Genomic DNA, 27261 nt, shown 5'->3' on the forward strand with positions numbered 1-27261 from the left:
AACTTCTTATTGGAATGAGACAACACAAGTGCAGAATGTATACTTCGAGATGTTTGCGCCATCAAACCCCCCTAGCAAGGATTGATACGGCCTGGCCGTTCTAATGAAAATAATAAAAGAAGTCAAAAATCCCTGTACTGGTGTTAAGTTCGTTCGGCTTTGGAACTCTCCTACACTTGTTCTCTTCGTTCATTGAACGTCTGTAGGCTATTAATTAATGCGATGAACACAAAGTACCTGTTTGCCTATCGGTTTGACCACGATAGGGTTACGGCTGAAAAGAAAGCTAGTATTAGTTGACGAGTGTCTTGATGTATTGACGGCGTCTTGAATTCTAGGCTGATATAAGGGCGGATATAATGCATCGAATTCGTCTGGTTCAACCGAAGTTCAACCTATTGGAGCTCACGGCATACATCTTAGGGCCGATTTCCATGGAAAAAAGTAATGGAATGAATATGGTTCATTCTAAACGGGGTAATGAAAGCACGATTGAGGGAACGCGGTTGGGTAAGTCCGCATAATAGAGCAATCAAATCGGTGTTGGACGATTTGCATTTACAGATAAACTTTACATTCACTAGAAATGTCTGTTCAATTAGAATAGCAAGCCATCATTCATCTCAAAGGCCTTATGAGTGTTGTCTTTACTTCTGCAGTAAAAAAATACAGTTGGAATGAAGTGAAGGATCAGAGCAAAAAATATTTGACGAATTAAAATGAACTGAGTCAAGCCAATACGATGCCTTTTAAAAGTTATACCATAAGACTAGTTCGATAACCGGATTGTTCTGATTCACTTTTACCTAGCATATTTTGAAAGATAAAAAGGATTAGATGACTCGCTGATCCAAATACCCCACCCACCCAACAGTCACAGGAACAGTTGACATAGAAGAGATTCTACATCATACATTCATCCATAGACACATACAGTGAAAGATTCTAAGTAATAGTACTCCCAGTAGTAATAGTAATAGTAATAGAGGCCAGTACCTCAACGGAAGGTCTTTGTGAATCTATAAAGGCCACGGATGGGAATAGTTTAGCCTACTTGCCCTACTCACAGGTCAGACTAGATTCCACGGGTGTCGGGTCTTAGCCGACTCCGGACTAACCCAAGACATGAATCGTATCCTACCTATTACTAATGCACTTCCCTTAACAAAAGAATATGTTTTTCCCCATTGTATCCGCTGTTGATCTATTGATGATAGCGTAATCGTCGTCATCCTTTTAATCCACTTGTTCTGACACGTACATACATTAATGCTATTTCTAGTATATCATTCTGTTCCTTTTTCTGTTTTATTATTCTGTAGCATTATAATTAAGTACACATAAAAGTTTTAATTTAATAGATAGATTTTTAAATCGTTTTCGTATACATGCTTTCGTTTCTTACTCCCACTTGTTCGTTTTTTTAGTTGTGTGCTCTTTTTCTTACGTGCTGCTTCGCGTTCGTAGGTTTTTGTTTGTTTGCTTAATAATTCTTTAAAGGTTCTATTAATTAGGGAGGTGAGGAGAAATCCGTTTCTTCTCTCTCTCTCTCTCTCTCTCTCTCTCTCTCTCTCTCTCTCTCTCTCTCTTCCTCACACACGCACACGCTTTTTCCATAAATGCACCGCACCTTCATTGCTCTGTGCAGATACACGCACACTCATTCTTAGAGACACTGTTTCGCGTATGAACACTACAGTAATTACAATAAATGTTTTATATTTTATGAAAATTAGATGGACAGAACGAAATTCGAAAGAAAAATTCAAACTATAAACTGGATGTGTTGTTTTTTTCGGTCGCTATTTTGAATCCAGCAAAAAAATGCATCCTCTTTTTCTACGAGAAAAAGTGTAAAATACATTTTGATGTTTCTGTTGTTCAGAATGAACATCATCTACATGCCGAGTCGGTTTAAATTGGTTACGAAGACCGTTTTGTAATAGTGAAAACCCAAAGAATGTGAATTCTACTCAGCTCGCCCTCTGCTAATACCGCTGGGAAACAAAATAACTTTACAACTTCATGTGATGAAAAACAAAGGTGTTTCAGAATTTCCAATCTATTCGATCCAATTGAAAATTCCATTCAAAGTTGACACAACGTGAATTTACAGTGTTCACCATCGTAACGCTGCCGGGCTGTTTTCGTATACCTGAGGGAGTCTTAGATTTCCAGTTTTATCCACGCTTCATATATTAGTTTTATGCTTGCTGTTTTGTTTCTAATGTATTTTGTTTTTGTTCTAAGCACTGTTTTGCTGAGAAAAAGGTTTTTCTTTGTTTAAGCCTTTTAAATTCTTTCAAACGAAAAAAAAACGTTAACTAACCATGTTCAAACCATGTTTGCTGCTGCAATGGCGATTAAGTTAAGCACTCAGAACAAAACCCATTAAAACACACGACGAACGTTTTGTGCTTTGTTATTTTGTTTGTTTGTTTTTGTACATGTTTAGTATAATTTGCTATCGTGTTGAGACATTTCAACAGACAATACAATTATTGTTGTCATTTAACAGTACGTTCTGAGTGAAGAAATGTACATCTTTTGCTTCGTACGTGTGTACTTTTGAACGACTGTGCAACATCATTATCGTCGTCGTAATAGAAAATAAATTTGAATAAGTTCTACATCAATTCAATTCATTCGGTAAGCTTCTTCATTGTTGTGTGTTTTTGTTTGCCCTTCTCTACTACACTGCACAGAGACTTTTTCACTATTCACAAAGGTGTCGGTATAATTTGTAGTGTGTGATGAGTAGTTTCTTTTAAATTACTTCCTTAATAATTCGTATACAAATGATTTGTTTGCTTCTCTTTGTTTGCATTTCTGCATATAAGCGACGACCCAACACACCTCCACTTGCATTTTAAGTATCGTTATCTTACGTGTGCTGCCATATTTCATTTTCACTGAGTATTTCTAGAAGATTTGCATTTAGATACACAATCCATACGTATATTGTCGTTGACGTTTCAGACGTTTTTTTGTTGTTGTTATTTTGTGTGTGGGTTTATGTTTGTGTTCTTTTTTCTTAACCAGAGGCCTTGTACATATAGCAGTTATAACCAATGTTTAATAATTATAAACTCTCCATTTGCCACTGACTAATTTAACTGATTCATACAATAGAAGGTGAGAGAGATGGAAAAAAATAATGCAACCTATTTCACATATAAACTTATTGTTTTTTCACTGTATACTTTGGTAATATGCCTCGTATCAACTGGATGGGCTTCAGAGAAATATGATCTCAAATTAAAGTTGAATGTGTGTTGTTCGAAAGTGTTCAGTAGAGTAAAAGAATTACCCAAACGTCAAAACAAATAACTGTTCTCATACAACTCAGATAAGTGGAAAATAATTAATTTAAAATCATACAAATTATTCACCAAACACGTTTTGTAATGACCTGTAGCAGACAAAGCAAACAGAACTTACTATAAATGGCAAAATTAAACAAACAAACAAAACGACGCGCACACGTTCCAGAATGTTTATTGCAACAAAACATCATCGAACTTCGTGCAATAAGAATTTATCTTATACAGTTAAAAAATGCAACAAACTGTACCGTGACGAAAATAGGAAAAAAAGAAACGAAAAGAAAATGATTTCTGTGTCTATTAAAGGTTTTCTGATTCCAGACACAAATGATCCTCAACGATTCTTTTCCCCCGCTGTAGCAGATATTGGCCACACAGATTGGTGAGTGGTAGTCTATATGGGGGATTTTTTTTACTATTTATTACTTTTTAATTACGTATATAATTTGAATGTTTTTGCACCGCAAACATTGCAACCGGTGCCGACAACTCGCGCTAGAGAGTTAGCGTGTACTTGCCGTTTGTAGTTTGATGGTAGTCACAATTCAGCTGATCAGGAGATCAAACTTCTCCCAAAAACTACAGCTTACACATGCACTCATCCGTCCTCCTCCGCGAGTGTTTTATCACTCCATTAATGCTCTACTGCGACGACGAATCGTTCGCGTTTTGCTTTAACTTTTTATAAGAAATAAGCAAATTTCTGCTAAAATAATGCACATGCATGATGACCTTAATCGTTCAAATCGTCGAATATTCCCTAAAATGAAATACTAATAAATATATATATATTTATATATATACTTTTTAATGTATAACTTTTCCACAGTTTGGCCGAATTCCGCGCGTGCTACCGTTCCATGTTAGTTTCGTTTTTCGTGTTTTTGTTTATTTTATGAGATACTTTTTTTCTCATCTTTTACATTCCAACTTCGATGTAGTCACAATTATTGTGTTGATGTATTTTAGTGTCAGGTTCATAAGATATTCATCTTTCGTACGTACTTGTTCAAAGTATTATGGTTTTCTTTTTCTTCATGCGGTCCATTCATGCTGCTTTCATTATTTTTCTGCTCTTGCTATCATTCTTCTTATGTAATCCTATCAACTAATGGTATACACAGTAGTTTTGTTTTCCAGCTTTACCTACGATTCCAATTTTCTTGGGATTCTATTTATGTTTTGTTTGTTTGTTTGTTTATAAACAATGCGCATGAATTATACCAGAAAAAATATGCCGCCTTTTTCACAAACTCTCACTGGCAGTATTCAATACTAATCTTCGTTTCATCCACTTTTATCCGAAAAACTTCTTTTGGACAAATAAAAAATCACACTAATCACCTTCAAAAACTGAATATTGCTTATGGAAAAAAGGATATTATTTTTAACCATTTTGTAAAGGATGTGATGTGTAATAAAATGTGATGAATGGTAAAAGTTGCTTAATTTATGAGATTCAATAAAAATGAAACGATCCTACATGACACGCTGATCATATATGCTGAACGAAAATTTCTCTTCCTTATTATTCTACTATTGTGAACGACCAAATAGGGATTTTGACCAAATGTAACAAAATCATTTAAAAATGGAATTTTCATAACAATTCATTTTGCATAACTTCACGCAGCAAACAAATATGTAAAACGCACACATTCAATTGTTTATAATGTGTAACACAAGAACATTGCCGTGCTATGAATCAAAAGTAATCTCTGAACAGTTAAAACAATAGATGAATTTTACATTCAAGCAAAACTAAACTTATTGGCAATTCGTAAACGCATCCACTACTTATCGGGGTTTGAGAATGTCATGAAATTAAAGTATTTCTGAATTTCATGATAGCTTTCTCTAGATTAAAAAAAATCTAAACTTCAGTTGTATGGGGATTTTCTGGATTTTGAGATTGTGAACCTTGCAGGAACCTACTGGCACACTCTTTTACTTCCGTACTTTTACGCAATGTTGCTTTACCTAGTTCGTATTGACTTACACTATTGCAAGGAGATTTGCAAAATGTAGCCAACTCCTTTCCACACATTCGCACGCTTAATTCAGTTGTTGAATAGCTATTAGCAGCTTGGCAGAAACCAAAATGTTCTGCACAACTACTCACTTTATTTTACTATTAAAGTCTATCGAATGCAATCTATCCGTATACTTCTTGCTATTTTTAAGTGTGATGTGTTTGATTGTTGGAAGTAAAATTAGACTTTAACGCTTTCTCACATTGTTAGCACATCTTATCTGAAGTATGTGCACATTTCTTCTGTGACTCGGTGGCTGTCATAGTTGTAGTAGTTGCATTATATTTATAGTGAAAACTGTTGCAAAACAACATTGTATGAATTTTGAAACAGAAAAAAATTGCTCTCGTTATTAATGCCACAAACGTTGGCGTTGGCGTTCGGAATTACGGAACCCTTTCCTCTAGTGTGTTTTTTATAGCTGCAATTCAAGGACTGAGATCCTGATGTAACTGATCATATCCCATACTGCCGTCGTATGGTTGCTGCTGATCGTAACCGCCAGACCCGAGCGAATATCCCATTGAATCTTGGGCAGGGGCGGGAGACATCATCGGTGTGGCGGCACCACTTGGTGGCCCGCCCATTGAGTACGGTGATGCACCGGCTGCCTTCTTAGCAGCGTACAGGTTTGCCTCCTCCTGCGCTTTACCGATGTTCTTTTTGTAGCGAATACGTTTATTTCCGAACCAGTTCGACACTTGGGAAACCTTTAAAAAATCATGTATATTTGATTAACTCACAAAACAACACTGTGCGCTGTCTATCACCACACGCAACGCGCTGTATTTTCGCATTTTTACATACCGTGATACCACATTTCCTAGCTAGCTCTTCCTTCGCTTCTTCTGACGGGTAAGGATTACTAAGGTGGCTATAGAAGTACTCGTTAAGAATTTCAGAAGCCTGCTTACTGAAATTACGTCTCTTTCTTCGAGCATCCAGGAATCGGGAACTAAAACAAAATAAATAGTTTGGTTATGTTAAGCAATATGTATACAATCAATGTGTTCTTTTTTGGTACTACTAACATATTCCCGTAAATTTCTTTAATGTAACTTTAATAGTAATGTACTTCTAACATTCCTACATACAATTGAGGTATATCTTAATGATATATTTTCTTAAACCACAAATGTATATTAGCATCAATGTTCACTAAATGAAATGTGTTAATGAGTTTGGAACATATTCAACACATATATTGTTAGTTCCACATTAAATGTAAATCGAATCAATCATTAGCCTTTTTCGTGTCTGATAAGACATGGAAAACGAAGAGGAGTTGGTCAGTTTGTTTGAGTGACATCAGAAAGACCATTTGTTATCTGTGAGCTTTATAGATTTTTATTCCACGCTGACTACCCACGGTATGTTTAGTGTATCGCCCAACCGAATCTAAACAAGCCAAGAGATCCATTGATTTGTTTGCATTTTATTGACTGATTTGATAACGGACCGACTTATTGACGATGGAGTCATGCAATATGCGATGAATGGAGTCATGTGTATGTATAGCTTTGTATGCCTATTATCAATCTCCCGATTCATAAATATTGCAAACGGGTTCTAAATACCATTGCCAAAGTGTAAGTGTATAAAAATCAAAACGTGATACTGAAAGCTTACCGCAGGATCATTACGGCTTCACAGGTTGATTGCTTGAGCTGCATCTGGATGGAGCTGAATTTACGATGGATGATTTGCACCATTCGTTCAATTTCTTTTGGAGTAATAGGCCTGCAATGGAGGTGCAATAGCGTGAGGCTAGAAATATAATGTTACATTATATTCGCATTACTGCCCTACCTTGTACGACTTTGCTCTCGTAGTAAGTTCATGACGTGCGTGGTAAATTCGCTGCAGGCTTGTTCATATTTTTCCAACTCCTGGTGATAAATCTGGCGAATCTGTGCCAGCTTTGCTCGATAGTCTGAGTGCTCGATGGCATTATCTTGACCACCGGTTAAATCAGATTGCGACAGAAAATCTGTGTTGCGATTTTTAATGGAAATTGTCATTTTAAGCGGAAACGAGAAGAAAACGAAAAAAAGAAGAAAAAAACATCAATTAATAACAACCGCCTGTTCTGCATATTTGGCTTACCGTTGGCAGCGGCCATTGCTGCCGCGGCACTATCCGCACCTGCACCACCGCCCTTTTCCGGACCCGCAACACCTTCGGCAATCAACATGTTGTCCAAACGCATCAACTGCGGATCTGGAGGCTCTTCTTCCTGAGTGTTTCGCAGTGATAGAACTGAAAATAGAAAAGTCAGAAAACAGTACGTGGTTAGTTAAACTACTAAATTCAACGTGACTCAACTGTTAGTAACTACTTCAAGCAAATAGTGAAACTTAAAAATGTGGAAAAATACAAAATATTTTAGTAGTTTTCTAAAAATGAAGTAAGATTTACTACCAAAATGAGAATTATATTGTTGAAAGTTAAAAACAAAAAACAACCAAATTTAAAATTCGGCTGTCATAATGGAATTAAGTAAATAAAATAAAATAAATAAATATAAAGTTAACGTTCAATTGATCACATCCGTACTATTAAAGTATTTTCACATATAAATAATAGTTAAAACATTCAACGAAGATTTAACTACGAAATCTCCAAGTATACAATAATATTTACTAATTACTGATTTATATTTCGTTTAATAATTACAACAATTACTATCAATTACAAAATTACAGTTATTGAAAAATATCCTTAGATATTTCTGTCGAGCCATATTTCTGTTACATAAATAACACATCACACAATTGTATTTTGTTTTTTAATAGATAAAATCATTATTTTTCGTTAATTTACTTAAACCACGCCCACTTCACAAATAAACATTGTACGATAAGCAAACAGAAAGAGGCGGTAACATTTCAGATTCTAGATCTCACTTTTACGATCCAGTAAAGAAGATCGTTCACACAATAATTTCCAAACGGACTTGTACGGACATCAAACTGCAGATTTTTTGTAAGTATAGTATGGTAAGTTTGGCAAACAAAAAATACCTCAAAATCATAGGATCATATCGTTTTCATAACTCCTGCACAGTTCGTTTAGTTACATTCTTCACATTCGTATAACAATATATGCATCCAATATAATATGTCAATTACAATATGATGCATCGCGATACATTATGTAAACTGTATAGAACTATTATTAAAAATATATAAACCTTTTGAACACTGTGTTCAACGATCGGATAAAGAAAATCAAACAGAACAACCAGTTGAACTAGTAACCCCAAAACAGAACCATGTAAGATGAAACATACAGCTGCCGGTCTGGCTCAAATTAATCTACATGATGAAACCTTAAGATGATGTTAAGATGTTGTATATCAAAGCACAACATTTGATAAATCATGTAATAAAAGTAGGACCACAAGCAGTGTAGGTTCATTTTATTTTACAGACCCTTGAAGATTTAGTGTCTGAAAGTATATGGACACAACACACTGCTTAAATGAAAAATAATGCGAAACCAACACAAGACATAAATAATTAAAGATGTTTGTAACATATGGTTGTATAGTCTTTAATGCTACCATTTCCCAAATCAAGAACACAGCTCTGATACTAAAACATAAACAGTTCTTATTACCATCATGTTATTTATTTGTTTTTGTTTGTGCATTTAACTGTGTATGCATTTAAGTACATAAATATACCAAGTTTATTCTGATTATGTTTAGAAAATACTTTCTGTACTAATGTCAATCGAGTGTATGCGAGGGGGATAAGGCAAAAATAAGAAAGAAATGTCTTGAGAAGTACTGTCGGCAGTCAATATATGGGTGATAATACGGCAAGAGCCGTTATAAATGTAATAAAATTTAAAATTCTATCGAGTTCATGTGAATACATCTTTTAAATAATTCCTGTCATTGAGTTTAATCCGCAATGGAATCTAAAACTTATCTTGTTTTCACAAATTTCCTAATTTTTTAAACTATTTAAATCTGCTGTTAAGTTTGGACATTTGGAAAATTGTAGCTGATTGTAGGCTAGAGATAGTAGAACAATTAAAAAAAACACGAATGTCAAGGATTAGAACTTAGCTTAAAGTTCCTCTGACAATCAACCAAGCATAGCAATGAAGCAGAATAAGTAACGGCAGAAGGGTATAACCCACGGAACACAATAATGCACAGGACAGGGTTCCGTGAAAGAAGGGAACATTAAAGGAAATGTTCGTGTCTTTGTGTTGCGCTAAAAGAAATATTCAAATTAATGCTAATGAATAAACGACTCGGTAAATGAACCAATAAAGTGTTTGGACGCAGAGTTGTTTTTTTCGTTAATTATTTGTGATTGCAATTTTTCCACAAACTTCGAAAATCTTATTCACCTCAAATGTGTTAAACAAACATGTTAAAGATTATATTTTTACAAATGAAAAAAAACTCGTTAGGCAAAATGTGCCTCAAAATTCATTTTAACCTGCATTACCAAACTTTGCATTGGGAACAAAACTATCGAGATTCGATAATTTTCACGGCGAGCGTGAATTATAAAAAAAAATTAAGCGTGCACAAAATGAAAGAAATAAAATACCAATCTTGAAGAACAATCACGTGCGCAGAATGATGACTAGCACATCAATTTTTGCGCAGGTTGGCGATTCATTCATGAAAACGTTTTTCACGAAGTTGTACCTTTTTAAAATTAAATTATTCCTTCTATAACAGACGAATCCTCATCTTATCATCCAGAGAAGCTAAAACAAGAAAATTGCCAGAGTGCGTTTCGTAACACGCGAAAATTCAGTAATTATTTTCATTCTACTTCCTGTAACAATTCCGTAACACAACTATTTCCTTTCGATTTACCAAAAAAGTACGTGACATAAAAATACACATATTAACGTAACACTGTGACAAGTAAGAAAGAAAATCGATAACGAAAGTCCCTCAGGATAGATGGAAACGTGCACATCCTACAGCTTAAGAAAAGCGCTCTCTTAGCATTTCTCCTTCCAGATATCATTTCCACCCGTTGTTGGTTGATCTCGTTGTTTCTACTATTGTATCCTTTTCTTACTCTCGCTTCATTGTCTCTAGCTTTCTCTATCGGACAGCCGTATACACGCAACTGGCATTTTAGGTATGGCATAAACAAAAAAGCGTAAACGGAGAATGTTTGACGATACATTCTTGCGGGGTAGCTAGACTGGGATGATGATAGCAGACTGCCGAGAATAATTCAACGGCATACAACATGAGAAAACTTTTATACAATTCACCCTCACTTTGCATTCTTCTTGCTCCTATTACACTCTTCTAACGCGTTGGCATTGGCCGCGTGTTGTTCAATGGAAAACGGGGAAGCCAGAAAGAAAATGAAGCCTTTTATCCGGTGAAGTCGAAAACGGAATGACAGTTTACTTATTTTTGCTTCTACATTTTCGGTCGATGGTTTTCCATTCTAAAGCTTGCTACTCTTATTCGATTGCCCATTTTTGTTATGTTTCCACCATTTTCGCTCAAGTCTGTGTTGCTAAAAATGGAAAACAAAGGCACACAAATTATTTTATAGGTACAATGTTGCATAACATTTTAATATCCTTTAATTTTGAACATTTTTATAAAAAAAACCCTAACCAATTGGTCATGCTTGTCGTGCATTTGAACAAAAGTAAATGCAAACAAGGTCTATTTTACAAATTTCAATGAAAATATGTGAATTGCGCAAAAACCTGAGCTGCACCAGATTTATTGTACGTAATGTTGTTTAGAAAATACTTGAAATAGCGATTTATATTAATGCTTCATCGTAATAACACCAATCTGACGATGGATCTTTTCGGTAATGCAGAAGAAGGTGCGTGCGCTCATCTCATGCGTTAATTTCATCTCACTCATGATTCAGCGTGAATGTGAGTTGCGAGATAAATGGGAGTGAGCAACCTATGAGCCATATAGGCTGATATCGTAATATCTGTAATATTTCCGTAATGAACTGTAACGAAAGGCAATTATACTGAAGAGATGATCAAACAACAAAAGAAACACAAACAATTGAAAGTAACGAGACGGTAAATGGTAAAGGAAAGAGAAGTATAATGTATGTGGAAAACGACTGAAAAATTTGTTTGTTTTATCAACTGAGTAATAACGAATTTACAGTTTTTCTAAAATCTCTTTAGTATGTAAAACACTCTAAACGGGTACAACTGGGAAAGAAAGGAATGCATTTAACGGTAACAATTAAATCGAAGGACCGACCGGACCTTAAAATCTGTTTAAAGTTAAAATGAATTGGTTTAACGAAATCATAAATGAATATTACATAAAATTTGCAGTTGTTTATTAAAATGTTTGCTAGATATCTTGAATATGAGGCAAAACAATACATCAAACCTAGACAGAGTTAATAAAGACCATGCAAGTTATTTGTAATATTAATGCAGTAACTAAACAAAATTATGTTCATCGTTTCTTAAAAGCTTATTTGTATCATAGATTAAACATGTTTAATATACAACATTTTTTCATGAAATGTTTTATTTAAAATTTACCATATAAATGAGAACTTATATATCTTTTCTACTAAATAAATTTGTTCTACTAAATAAATCTACTAAATAAAAATGTTTGTTTAAAAAAACAATGATTGCATAAAATTTAGTGTTACTAAATCAACTATGCAAAACTTCAATGTGAAACCAACTTTTAAGTGAACCGAAGAAAGAGATTGCAATGAGATGTGTCTAGGTATTTGAGGATGCTATTCATACGGAAACCATAATGTTCGACATCTATTTGCCATCTGCCAACACCTCATATACGTCCGAAAGAGGCGCTAGTGTAAATAAAACAAATATGATTACATACAACACAACCATTCCCTGCTTCACATCGATGCATTTAATCAACAAACTGCATCCGTAAATAGAATGAAGGCAAAAGACGAAAGGAGAGTGTAAATTTAGTAAGCGATCTGAAATGCATGCCACGTGTGAAGATAAACAAAAACGCTGTGCCCCTGCTGCAAGCTTCGGTCAAAAATTTCGGGGCATTTGGGACGCCTTGAATGATGTTGAATTAGAGGTATATAAAAAAGGGAAACCATTTGTACAAACAGACAAAATTGGTACCCAATTTAAAAATTACATAAAAGCCTTTCAAATTGAACATCCGATTAAGATTCTGTTTAGTGTTTCCAGACATAAATAAAAAAAAATATATTTATCGGTTCCCACATGCAAGGAATGTGTCAAACATGCACCGAATAGTCCATTAAAATATATGCAAATGTAATATATGTGTATCAAATCTCAATGAAAGCAGTCGATGGATGAACAACCATCCCATTAACTTATTCTATCTATTTAAACCGGAATCAGACTTGAAAAAAAGAACCACAAACTATTTGTAAGTAAAAGTGGACAATTTTTACGAATATTTTACACTTAACGCAAATTACTAACAACTAATGTGAATATATATACATTTTCACATTATATTTCACATTTGTCATAAAAAAGTTAGGTGTTAAATAACGTTTGCCATCCTTGCTTATGTCTAACCTTAATGCTCGTCCATACTATGCTAGAACCATGCAGATGTGTATACTTTAAACCACCAACCTGTTTTTTCTTTGATTTCACACAACACAGCAAATAAAACCGGTTTCATCCTGTGGCAGTTCAATGTGTGTTTGCGGGCCTGTGCTTCGTCCAGCGATTGGTCGGTGATGTTCATGATTTGCTGTAAAATTTCGCCGATATCTTGTTTGCGAGGATCATTGTCCACTCCTGCTTGACCATCGTTCGTCGGCATACCATAATTCGGTGGCATTAAGCCACCGTGGCCTCCCATCATTCGGTTTGGATCTTCCATTGGGATGATAATCGTGACAGAGTCTTAGCGCAACAGTAACCGTGTCTGAAATGGGAAAATGCAAACATAAATATGATTTACTCTTTAGACACACTGGTAGATACATTTCTAAGGTTTTTCATTATATAATTGTGATTTAAAGGTTACGAATTAACGGCAAACGGATCGCAAAAATTGTTAGAATTTTCGTAATTAATCTCGGGCACTAAATCGTTTAAAATGCCTTAACACCTGAAAATGCCGTTTTGAAAAAGTTAAACAGGTTACAATGGTTTAAAACTCGAATCCATTTATGTACTGGCCATCATTACAAATTCAAAAGTGTAATGATGAAATTGTTTTTGAATTTTTGCAAATATGATTGTAAATGGATCAGTTGCACCTCTTCACAACACAAAAGAACCAATTTGTAATAAACCATCTTAGACAGTAACGAACCAAAGGCACAAATCTTTTATATATTTCTTTTTCATCAAGAACTTTGAAGCGTCAACATTCAGCTTCTACATAATAAGTCATATTTAACATATATAAGATTTATTGTGACACACCTTAAGAAATGAGAATGTCTTCGAAGTATTTTTTTAAGAATAACCAATAACTTGTTAAACAGAAGATTGAAGACACATATAAAATGTTCTGGAAAAAAATCTGCTTGTTCAATAAGCGTGTCTTTAGTTGATACAATATGAACATATAGACCGTATGTGTTAACTAGTTAATTATCGTTTTTAATAAACAATAAATTAAAAAGAAAAAAAAACAATAAAAAAATACAAAATCATACAAAATTGCAGGAATAAATAAATTGTTAAAATATTTCAAACTTTTCGATTCCGATTTGTAGAATTCCTTTTTCGTGAACCTCTCTACAATGCAGTGAGAAGAACAGTGATCATTACTCGATGCAGTTTGTCATCATAATCATCATTTACACGCTTTATCCGATCTTTTGCAATCTTCTGAGCTTCTACGCTTTACGCTTCCGAAGTACGGACTTTCCAAACGCCGCAAGCGTGTTGTTAATTTTCATATTCGAAACAGAAAAACACGACCGGAGAAGGAAAAGGTGAACAACGACCATGAGCAGCATGTTGCAACCTGCAGCCACAGTAGCCAAAGAAGCCTGCAGTTCAGAAGCCTGCAAGATTTTCGTTTCGTGCGTTGCACTACAGATTATAACAATCAGATAAGAACATAGGTATAACGAATGCGTTCATTATCAATGCTAAATGCAATTACACTATCAATCAAGAATGGTTTCACCTTCACCTGGCCAACTGTTGCAATGCAGCATACGATCTTCTTGAGAATAGTTAAAGCACGGATATTGCATACAATTCGGTCAATTTCGGGATGCGTTTGCGAATCGAGTTTTTACATTGTAAACTTGTTGAGCGTACTTAAATAAGCTTTGTTCCTCGGAAGTAAGATTATAAGTAACACTATTTGAAGTCTTAGGTAGTTCGACTTAGTAATGAACAATTAACCTTCCAGATACACATTAGTTTTTACCAGTAGAATTGTACTAGTCTGAAATAATGTTATAGGGAAATGATTAAGACACGATATGGTCTTATATAAACATGCCTTAGTTCTTCTGACACGTGCACATCATTTTGTAATAAATACAATTTTATATTACGCCTTAATTGCTATTACTCGTGTGCAAGTTAAAAGTTAATTTCAGTTTATTTTGACAAATAAATCGATAAATAGAACTTCATAACTTTAATAAGCAGTATTCATAGCATGGAGATGTTTATATGATTTTCTTATTCGTCAAACTGTTGTCTAAGTTAGTTGAATAAAGTATAAAGGATCGATTTAAATATGTGAGCACAGGAAAACAAAAGAAAAATTAATTGTTGTTGGCCAATTTTTCCTAGCTGGGTGATTCAATACATTCGGCGTTTTTTCAACTATCGTTAATTGAGTACACACAATCACGCACACTTTTCTCACGTGCTGTCAATCACCTGATGTTATCAGTACAAATAAAACTTGATCACACTATTGCGTTACACCCGCGTGTAGAGCACAAACAAATAGTCACTCAAAACTGAAAATGTTTATCAATCTTCTTATCAGTTTGGAATGAAAAGTTTTGTCACTTTATTTGATACACGCACAATTTGAACAGGAAGAACATCTTCGCTAAACACAGGAATGTGTATGAGGCTACATCGTTATTGGACAGATAGTGGTGCAAAATGGTGAATGATTGTCCGTGACAATTCAATCGATCCGATTACTGGCAGTAAGCGATTTATTACGATTTTTAAATTTCTGTTTAATCGTATATTGTCGTTGTTTCATTGCCATTTCTTGAAATTTCAATTACCATAATGCAAAACTTGCGCACAACTGTTGCCAAAAATAAACAAACAAAAAGAGATGTATACGTACATATTAAAAAAATTAACATGAAAAATAAGACAAAAATGTCGGTATTAAAACAACTATTACTAACCACACCTTTCGTAGGATTGAGAAAGCGAAGAATTGATGAGCCCAGTAATCTACTTCCAAGTCACTGTAGTCTGAATGTGTAAACAAATGATAGGATAATGGCAACGTGTAATAAAAACACGGCTGTAAAAACGTAATGATAGAACAACTCAAATCAGGGTGCAATAAATTGCTATTTCGTTGTGCTATTCGCAGCATATCCACAGATACACACAAACACATGCCATCGATCGTGATTCATAAATCCTTCTCACACAACTATGATGGACTCGTAAACCAATGCCTATAAACAAATCTGCTCGATTTTCTCTCGCCTGCTTTGCGATCAGTGGTTGTCAATCGGTATCACCAGGGAACGACGGACAAAACTTCAAACAGTTATCACTTCTATCGTCATATCAACTGACACACGCTGGATCATTATAACTGTTTATGGGAATCGAATAAGGAAGGAAAACTACAAACTTTTCAAAGATGTTACTTGCGAAATAATAACAAACATTACACCGGGACAATCAATATTTGATTAGGCAAACCGATGCTTTCGTTCAAATTATTTAAAACGGTTTGATACTTCTACCACACTACACTACATTACCGTTCCGAATCTTAATTTGTGCAGATAATTCATTTCGTTTGTAAGACACGTAACGAACATGGGCATTATATGCCAACCCAAAATGCCGACGGCAAAACTAAACCACCACGAAAACCCCTATATTATATCAAAGTTGCTTCCAAACATCGGTCACATGCCGTATGCATTTATGTACTTAAATCACCTATTTCTAGTTGTTGGAAAAAGTTTAAACACTGTCGGCATTATGCATACGACCAGCACATTAGAGTGTGCATAGACCAAAATCCCGTCGGCAACTATTTTATTCATTTAAGCAAGTATTCATACACTTTCACTATGCACTAAAATTATTTTTAATGTTTTTTTAACTTCCGTAATTTTCAGCATGACGAAAACGTTTTTTCACTACATTTACATTATTAATTATCTAATTAGTTTTATCGGTGATAAATTTAAAATAGTTACAATTTACGACACGGGTTTCGATAGTTTTTATAAGTTATCCACAAATAGTTTCATAATTCACACTTTTAAGTAAGTCTCACAAACACGTTTTATGCATACTTTAAATAAATTGTTAATTGACTGGGGAAGCCATACATAAAAAATTGCTAATATTTTGAAACAGAAAAAAAAACAAGTTTACACCGGTTTGAAGAACCGGAATTTAAAATTTTGCGCACATTTATGTTTAAACAAACCACACCAAAAGGCACTGCTCGCAAAAATAAGATTACATTATTTTTTAACAACGGTAAACTGTACACTTTCTGCCTCTGTTGCTGTTATTTAAAACGTCTTCCGGTCATTCACAGTGTTAGGCTTCATTGATTTTATGTCTCGATAATATTGCATAATTACACACGCATTAGAGAATGACAAAAATTCCGAAAATTAGACGAACTTTCTCACATTTACGAATCATTTGTAAAGGCACGCGCGCGCGGCGGTCCTGCATTCTCCGGCCATGGAATAATAATCATACACAACAATCCGCTTGCCGGCCTCCTGTGCACGCGTAATTGATGGCCGGACCATATATCAAAAAAAGGCGCGATCGCACACGCGTGCTCACCATTCTCCACTCTCTGGGCTGGGTTTACACAACTGTGGCTACGCGGAAGGAACTACGAGCTGAACGAAATGAATTAGAAGTGGAAATGTTAACCACCGAACACACACACACACATACAACGAATTAAAACGATTCGGCATTGTTTTTACGCCAATTTTAGGTCTTTACTGCGGTAATGATCGTGTGGGTGGGTGAGCACGTGTGACATCCCAACGCGATCCACAGCACTAACTATTAGTTTTCGTGGACAACTTAAAACCACAACTGCTGCACATTACCCAACCGAAGTAAATCATTTGCACATGAAGATGCAAATTTTTCAAGGAACGCTTCATATTTACCGCTGATTTGTTGTTAATTTTGTTCTTAATTTGATTAAGTTTGCTAAAGGTACATCTGCACTGGAAAACCTTTGTGTTGAAGTACAGTGAGAAGATGGGTTGCAAGTTAATACAATTCCTGACATGTACACCAATGTTTAGTTTTGTTAATGAAAACATAGTTTGCATGATAAGTCCTTGATGTGCGAAGTTTTGTTTGCTTCTTGAAGCAAACTTGCATTCACGAAAAATCTTTTGCTTTTTTCATCTTTCAAGAACATCCAAGGTCTGAACAATCGATCAAAAATAAATAAAAGACTTAAAAATTTAAAAGAAAATTCATTTAAAAAATACTTCAAATATACTTCATACAGAAAGCAAACAGAAGGCAAAAGCGAACCTACTACTACGTTCAGTAACCGAGATACGCTATTATAGCGGACCGCTATAATCCGGAAAATATCCGCGTATCTCGAATTTCCGCGTAAGTCGAATTCTGGTGCAATTTCGTTTATGCTTCAAAGTCGCCGAGCCGATTTCCTTCTCTGACTTAATTTATTCAGCGAATCAGGCGACTTTTGGAAAGAATACATTAAAATGAGTTGAAAAAAATTGTTTAATATGACAAAGGAAGATATTTTCAACCTTTTTGCTTAGGTTATGTGCTATAAACTAACTCAGCTGTCAAATTAACCGCGAATCCACGTATAAGAGGAACTGCGTATCTCGGAGGCTTCCCGTACTACTACCACTACTACTACTACTATTACTACTAATAATAGCGTAGATCATCCGTCCTAAACCACGACGAGAACCCAGCGGATGCCAAGCGGAGCTTTACACCTTGCTGTTGATTAACAATAAAAAATAAAATAACTAGTTTTTAACATATTTTACTGAATAGAACTATGTATAAAATTTAATTACAACTTCAAATAAAAGTACATAACACAAAACCAAGCATTATGATTATTAGTTCCGCGTGCCATCACTACATCGAACTGATCAAACCGATCAAGAGTAGGTAATTAACACAGACTCGGTTTGAGTTAAAATCTCTCTAGTATCATACCCGGGCCATGAGAAATTCATATCGCATTTAGCCAATCCTCTGCCAGCAGCAAGGAATAAGGCCGAAAAGGAGCATCTTACTATAGGATTAACGTTAATGCCCTGTCAAAATCAAACAATCTGTAATTCGTTGCGATCAACCGAAGATCTCTGTTTCATCATAATAAACCACAAGATTAGCCACAGGTAGGTAAGAAAAGATCCTCACCCCTAGCAAACAGTAACGAAAAAAGAAAACTTTTGGCATTTAAATTAAAAACCCGCCACGCACTTGTATCGACTTGTATCCTCTTTTCTCGCATTCCGAGGATTGTTCGTGCATACCCGGACAAGGAATCAATCATGATGGGTTTTTTTAATTGTCGCATCACTTATAGTACGTGGGGTACGTCGTGCTTGTAATTTCTGACCCGTTTTCTTGATTTCTGGCATGAGGCTCAATACCAAAACGATATTTTCATCGCATGTAGCAAACTGATGACCTTCGGCATTCTACTACGTTTGGAATATATGCTGGTCGGATATGTATACGGTTAAAGATCCTCGGCCTTATTCTTACCACTTTGCGCGTATGATGGAGTATTTCTCCATTTAGCGTGAATTTCCCCATGTCCCCTATTGCAACAAACAGTCATCGGGAACAATTTCCTAACGTTATCAAAAAGACTGTACGTACTTTGGCGCAAACATACGAACAAACTCAAGAGATACGAATAGAAGACAGGTACATGGTTCTTATAGCGCTACTCGCAAGGGCAGCAACACAGTACTGAAACATGGTTTTGTTTGCAGAACAAATTGGATTACCCCCTGTGCCTCTACCGCCCGCTTTGTGCCACCTAGGGGGGTTGAAGGTAAAGGAGAAAGGGTGCAGCATACACACGCACCTTTTTTTGTCCATTTGCCTTACCGTATCCGCAGAAAACGTACCGATAGACCTTTGGAATAGAGAATCTCCACCCTTAACCAGCCATTTCTGTTGTGTGTGTGTTTCCCATCTTTGCTATCTGACTTCACAGGATGGCTGTGCATGGGTAGGCGACAGGTAGGCAGGTTGGCCCGGTCGGTCGATCAGTGTAATTTCCAGGCCAGATAACTTTCTATTAACTCGTCCCACCTTTAATTTACGCTTGGTTTGTGTTGGTTTCGTACCTTACCGATATCCATCCCCGTGTTTATATGATCGATTTTTGACTTCGGTAACTATTTTTCTGTTTGGTTGTGTTTCCAATCCTATTACTATACGTTATATTATAGTAAAAGTAAAAAAAAACAAACTAAAGATTAGCTTACCAAATACACCACTGGGTCCGCCCGGTCTGCAGGCTAAAACACATCCTCCAGAGCGCGCATAGAAACGGGTCTTGCCACCATTATTATTAAAGCAGTGTTTCGTCTATGGGTTAGATGTATTCTAAAACTCATTTGCCTAACTGCTACACACAAAGAGCAGCAGCAGCAGCAGCTTTTCCACAAGCAACAAGGAACACGATGGTGTGCCAACACACAAATGCCATTTCTCTTTCCTGCTGTTGGGAAAATGCAAACGATCCCTTCTAAACACACCGAGTTTCGTGTCTCCCTTTTTCCTCTTCTTGTAACATTTCCATACTTTAGCCCAAAACGTCCTTTCTTTCCTCTTGCTTGCTGGAAATGAGCAAAGCGACCGGAATAACATAAACAAATAAAATATGCTACTTTATGACATCGTACCGCTATTGTCGATAAAATTGAGCATTTTATGAGTACCTTGCGATTTCTTGCCCCACAACCCCCTGCTACACCGCGGTCTTACGGCACGCTTGGCATTTCTTCGTTGTAAACGATGAGAGAGAGTACGATACATGCACACGCACACAACACATACCTTTGGGTCAATCTATAGCACCACCATGGGACAAACGATACACCACCATCCATGGACTTACGCACGCACGCACGCAGTTTCTACCGCTACGAAAGCAAATATGCGTAGGGAAAACATGTGCGCGCACAAACACATTTGAATTTTCATATTTTGCCCACCGCCAGAGCACAACAAGAGACAATCGTCGCGATAGTTCCGACCGAACACAACAGCAAATATGGCATGCGTTCTCACTATCCATTGTAACATTCTGGGCACCATACGGGAACCCCGTGCGATTCATGATTAGTGTAACAAGTTAGAATGATTAATAAAATCCGGAAAACTGTACACCAACTTCCTACATTTCATCAATAGCGGGGCTGTATTAAGGGGGGTTATTAAGGCTGGTAGGCATGTTGAAAGTTTTTCTTTAATACTATCGGAAAGTTGCTGGAAAAACGAACCTGAAAGACAGGTGCGCGCAATTCATTGAAATATATTGGCTGAAGAATCGAACACGTGTAGCATACATTAGTACGAATGTATGGGTAAAACTGTAAATCGTGTAATCGAAGATCTACTAAAGTAATATCAGAATTTGAATAACAAATCAACATCATATTAGCTATTAATAGTAAGTTATATTAGCTATTATTGTGTTAGCTATTATTATTATTATATTATTATTATGATGATATGGTATGATGCCATACGATCGTTAAACATAACAGCTGATCAAAAGTTTCGAGCAGAACCATACAAATCCTTCTACAATGACATTTCTGACCCCAGACATTTTGTTTCGTTAAGAGGAACATCTTAATACCCATTAGGTATACCAGTTGTTGATAAGCATAAAATATCGTATGGCTTACATTACATACAAAATATAAAATTTCCCGCACAAACGACGATTATTAGATACGGAATCATTCATATCACTAACAGTCAGTAAATTATTAATATTTTATTTTGAGGCATTTATGATGTATGATGCTCTGAATAAGTAAAAAATAGCGGTAAACTCAGTCGATTAAAAAACGATCGTTACTTAACTAACGACCAAATATTGAACTGAGAGTTCGTCTTATCACATTTGCAAATGAGATTACAGTTATAAGGTGCAATCACATAATATAGTTGTGCTCGTTTCGTTTCCTGGTCTTATACGCTGTGAAGGTGAGCGATCGAAACTCAACTGGAATTTGGTGCTTTCGATTCTACATTGAGACAAGATGCAAAGACAATGGACCAGACAGAACGACAGCCTGTCTAAAGTAGTACAAAGTACAATAGATTTCCTACCATCAAGCCGATGCCGAAATATAGTTTCAAGTTTGCGATATGCGGTCTAGCTAGCTGGAACGATTTTTACAAAATTCGACATGAAATATTCAAGGTAAATCGTGTGCATTGCCAATGAGTCTCCTTCTTGCTGTCCTTAACGTGCATGGAGACGAATAAAGCAGAAAACGCGAAGAAAACAAACGAAGCAAACTGTGAAGAGTCAGAGATTATCACCGTCTTCGAATATAAGCCTGTCGGCGGTTGCCTACTCTGCATGATTGCATACTGCTTTTTTGCAGTTTTTGTTGCCTTTTTTTTCTTGACCATTTTGCATTCACGGTCGGAGGGCACGGGTTGCAGCAGGAAGGAACAAAAGGAAGAACAAGTACTTGGTCTGTAGCAGCAATGGTAGTGGGGAACGACAGCTGAGATTTTTTTGTCTTTTCATTCCATAACCGTAATTCCATTTAACCACACATGTGTACTCGACGCATACGTATAGTCACCCACCCACCGCATTACGGTATGAAAAGCGCGCAAGACAATTTTGCTGTCAGTTCGCTTTTATAAGAGACCCTCTGTTGGGTATGGAATACACACACACACACACACGTATACACACACTCGCGTTAATTCAACACACAATGTGATCATTCCTACAAAACGTAAAATTCCCGCCTGTCTCCAACCACCACCATCACACCGCCGTTCAATCTTGGATTTTGTGGAAGTGTGGAACAGTGGAATTTTTTTTTTGCTTTTAAATATATTCCAGCATTTGCTGTATTATAGGCTGACAAACCGACAAAGAGAGAATAGAGAACACCATTCCCGGGCACACAACCATCTTACCACGAGCTCGCCCCTTGCCAGTTCCTAACTTTCATTGGATGCTGCGATCTTCACACGGTTGCCTTTGCCCAGTGCCGTTGCTCAGTATTATGCCAACCTGGTTCGGAGATCAGGTTCGAATAAACCCGATTTTGTTCGCTCGCTCATCGTGAAATAAAGCCACCTCTTATCGCTCTATAGACGACCGGCTAAGATTTTCTGTTTCGCCTTGCTTCATTTGACTTCTGCATTCTCGATCGTTTACAAGCAGAGATAGGGCAAGATTTCATTTGTTGTGTTGATGCTGCATTCCGCTCGATTTTTCGACCAGTCCATTCGTCATACCATTCTGAAGCTATAAAACACCACGATATTTAACAATCATGTAAATGTTTTTTGTATTTAAGAAAAGAATCTTGATAGAACTTGGCGATCAAAAATCATTTACGGCCGCTGTCCAGAGCATTAAGCCATCAAGGCGTTGCTTGAACAATCGCATACGTGCGATGTAATGTAAAGCAAGCCTTGCTCAAATAGTAACGTTTACTTCATACAGATAAAATTATTTGGCATCAAAATTTCCACATTTCTGTTACACAGTTTTTCTAAAAAGATTCCCCGATTCCAAAAAAAGCATGGAAATTTGAATGTTTTCACAACAGCTCTTAACTTTTCATTAGCTTGTCGCGTTACTTCAACAGTTTAACAAGCTCCTTACATACTTTACATACAATATGCGCTGAAGGTAAAGCTAATTTTACTAAACATTACGCACATTACATCACACAAGCACAATAATTCAAACACAGCATGAGTATTCGTACGAATGACCGATTTTTGCCTGTTAATGTTGTTCATTTTACTATAGGTATTTGTGTGTGCATTCTTGATACTTGTGTGTTCTGGGAAAAGGCAGACGTTTCTAAACAAAAGAGGGAAAATGTTTCTGGTGATTCGGTGACGCTTGTGAAATCGCGTCGACCGAACTCCGAACCGAACCGGTATTTTTTCATGGCATCGACCAACTGCGGAGACGCTGTTTTGTATATCTTCTGTTCGGATTCACACATCTTCCGCTTTTATTCTAGATTGCCTTTAGAGGAGTATGTTTATGCTCGAGTTCGCTCCTAAAACTGGTTCATATCATGGCTCTTGAACGCTGTATCTTTGTATCGGTTGAACAAACCTCAACGTTCTGGTTCGCGCACACACATAAACACACACGCATACGAATACAATACCACCTACGAAAGTTGTTCTCAACCACCCTCCTGTACAGGGAGGTTTAATGTCGCCTGCCAAAGAACCAACTCGAAGAAAGTGAATCTCCTACGGCTAATGTGTGGCTAGTGCGCGGGCGCGCGCGCCCTCTTCATCATCTCCCTTTTTTACTTCACTCTAGAATGACAACGAGGAAACGAAGCAAAATGGAAAATATTTATAAACCCTCTTCTCCTATTTCCATGCCATGACCATCAACGCATCCTCCTCATCGACTCACTACATCTACATATTCAACCATCCGTCCGTGTATCATAAACTGGTATGACAAGCATGAAAAGGCAACGGGCTGTATAATGGAAAGGAAACGGAATACCCACCACATGTACTGACGGGCCATTGACTGGTATTTTGGAACAATAACTACTATCAGTAGGCGGGAAAAGCATGACATTTTCTTTTCGGTCTACTTGGGTTCTATTTTGAGAGCAATTTATGTAACGAACAACAGCTTCATTTAACTTTTTTTTTAAATCCAAGAACACCTATACCTCATACCCATTATTTATGAACAAAACAAGACATGAAAAAAACACAAAAGCGTACGTTACTTACCACTTGAGCAAGTATCTAACTCCAACTCAACAGACAGACAACGCCAAATATTATCCGTGCCTTTATACAGAAGATTATTATCGTATCCTTAAACGTTTCAACAATTGCAGCCACCAAACAACAGTACACAATTGTGCATTCAGTGCTAGATTTAAATGATCAGCACACAATTTCACATTCACTTCACACAGAGTATACACTTTCCGGCTTAGATAAATCTTCGTTCTGGAGGTAATAATGGAAAGGTGGTAATGATATCAGCGTTTCGTACATTAATTATATTTCCTTTAGATTGGAATTATACGAAAGGTGTGTTCGATTATTGCAAAAGGAATATTTCACAATTCATTGGTAACAAAAACAAAAAAATCATTGAATTTAATTTATTAGTTGTGATCATTTGCCGACGGTAAGGTTTACTTTGCAAATTAATTATATCCTAAAAACTGCCAGATAGGTAATTACATATTTTGTTTAATTTTTGCAAAAATAAATTTAGTAACTTAAGAGTAGATATTTGCGAAGGAAAAGTTAAAGATTCATATAAATTAGAAACAAATAAACATGAAAACAAAACAGAGTCCAGTGGTAACAGCCAAATGTTTCCATAGCAACGCGCTTCACAAAATTGATGTGCGGTTTTTACTTATTCTTGCAGCAATCGATAAAAGATACAGAGCAACGCTAAATGCATGTTCCGTAAGAGTAAAATAATCATTATTCAACAGTATTTTGTTTACACCGCACAGTGTGTGCGTGTTTTTTTTGCTTTGTACCGGTTACAAAAGATTAAAAAAAATCCTTGATCAACATACAAAATAGTATCGATTTTTATTGTGCATGAAATACACACTTTTTCTAGCTATAATGTGCTATACACTGCTTCATTTCATTCATTGTAGAAACATGGTTCTGGTGTCGAATTTTACTGTATTTATCCAGTATCTGTCGAACCTGCAATGGCAGGTTTTCCCTTTTTCTTTTCTTATGCTTATTTTAGAGGAACACTGAACTTTAACATAGTGGTAAAATTATTCAACTTGTTTAACCACATTTCATAAACACCACATCCAACAAAATTTCGAACGAACTACCGGGTAAGCATACCACACTCGGTGTAGCACACACTAGTATCGGTTTTTACACGCGCGCACACTCGCACCCGCTTCCTCTTAACGCATTTTCGCTTCTGGTCTGATGATTCCGAATGACTTGCTGCGATTGTTTTTTGAACAATTAATTTGGTCGTGATTTACCATGAAAACGAGTATTTGTGCATATTACACGCTTTGGAACCACTTCATTAGAAAAAAAACTTTTTTATCCATTCGGACCCGGTCACAGATCTTTTCAATAGTGCACCTTGTATCATCAACCCGTATTTACTAATATCGTCACAATGCTACGAAGGCCTTCAGAACATCACTTTTTTCATGTGCGGCTATTGCCCTCTCGGTTACCCGTTCGAAAGATATGTCAAAGTACCCAATCGTTTGCTCTTTCACTTCATAATTTAACGCATACTCTTACTTGTAGGTTTTTTTCTGTTGTGTTGGATCTGTTAAAGATGGCGTCTTTTTTCGTATACCGTACACCTTGTACAACCAACGCCTATTCCAAACACGACTGTTCAACTTTATTAAGATGAATTCGTTTGTGTTTTATGATGGTAACATACTATTTCACCGGTTTCACTACACTGCATTGCTTTAGCCAAATTTTACACGCAAATACACATCAATATCATTTCAGCTATCGAACAACATGACTGAACACACCGAAGCTTTTCAACGAAATACCTTCTCACACAACTACTCTATCAACAAATGTTTCTATAAATGCGTACCCATAGTTGTCACTTGGCAAGGTGTGCGTGTTTGTATGTGCGTTTCCAGAACTCGTTGTGTCATGGACTATTCGAGTCTGGTTTCAGTTTGCATACATACACATGTAAGGTTTTGCGGTGTAATGTATCTTCCTAGAGGTGGAGTTCCAAAATGGCATGTCTTTGTTGACGGTGCAAATGAGCAACAAAGGGAATTGAAATGAAGTTCCACAAATTTTCGTTTGTACGATTAACGAAGAATTTGGCTAGAGGGCAGTGACTACATTCTTCATAACAATAATAAATAAATTGTTTTATCCCTATTTATGACTAATTCTTTTCCAATTTACTGATTGAAAATCACTGCACACTTTTGGAAAGCACAATACGCGCTGTTTACACGTAGTCCGTTGTTCCTGGTGTTGTGTTGTGGGTGCAGTCAGCTAGTGATACAGGAGCGATATATCAGTTCGTCCAGTGCCACAAATTCCAACATTCAGAAAAAGAATACAGCAATATTAAAAAGATCGAAAGATTGTGACAAAAACAAATTAACAAAATCTCCCAAGATTCCCGTACTAGACGAATTCCATGCAACGCTCTGGTGTTCGAATATTGTCATTCGCGAGGGAGAGAATCATATTATTTATTTCACGATCAGACCCGGAGTCGTATGCCTATCGTAATCGGATGCTACCCAGGGATTCGCTAGGTCTGTGTTCAAATCGACCCAGTGGGTGCGGCGTGTTCAGGTCGAACCTACTGAACCTGCTTTCGACCCGATTCAGGCTCGAGCTCGTTGTCGGAGTAGCTTATGCTTTCTTAATCTCATTTAACCTACTATTTCCTACGGGTCAATTCGTACCGCTTCATGTAGGTTCAGGTCGATCCGCCC

General features: G+C 36.4%; 1 protein-coding gene across 5 annotated transcripts; it reads right to left on the reverse strand.

Annotated features, from left to right (window-relative positions):
• Nucleotides 1-1270: 1270 nt before the first annotated feature.
• LOC128301199 (homeobox protein extradenticle) lies at nt 1271-26801 on the reverse strand. 5 transcript variants are annotated; one of them, XM_053037558.1, is made up of 8 exons: nt 26717-26801; nt 24542-24766; nt 12968-13265; nt 7466-7618; nt 7169-7349; nt 6989-7099; nt 6167-6314; nt 1271-6069 (listed from the first exon to the last, which is right to left on the reverse strand). In XM_053037558.1, exons 3-8 carry the CDS (start codon nt 13218-13220, stop codon nt 5788-5790), a joined length of 1128 nt encoding a protein of 375 aa, XP_052893518.1. In that variant the 5' UTR covers nt 13221-13265; nt 24542-24766; nt 26717-26801; the 3' UTR covers nt 1271-5787. The 5 variants fall into 5 exon arrangements, with proteins under 5 accessions (XP_052893518.1, XP_052893520.1, XP_052893516.1 ...); XM_053037560.1 differs by lacking the exon at nt 26717-26801 and adding an exon at nt 26072-26323 and having other exon boundaries at nt 7505-7618; XM_053037556.1 differs by lacking the exon at nt 26717-26801 and adding an exon at nt 26072-26323.
• Between the last annotated feature and the right edge of the window lie 460 nt (nt 26802-27261).

This window comes from Anopheles moucheti, chromosome 3 (assembly GCF_943734755.1).
Source record: "Anopheles moucheti chromosome 3, idAnoMoucSN_F20_07, whole genome shotgun sequence".
NCBI classification, from domain to species: Eukaryota; Metazoa; Arthropoda; class Insecta; order Diptera; family Culicidae; genus Anopheles; species Anopheles moucheti.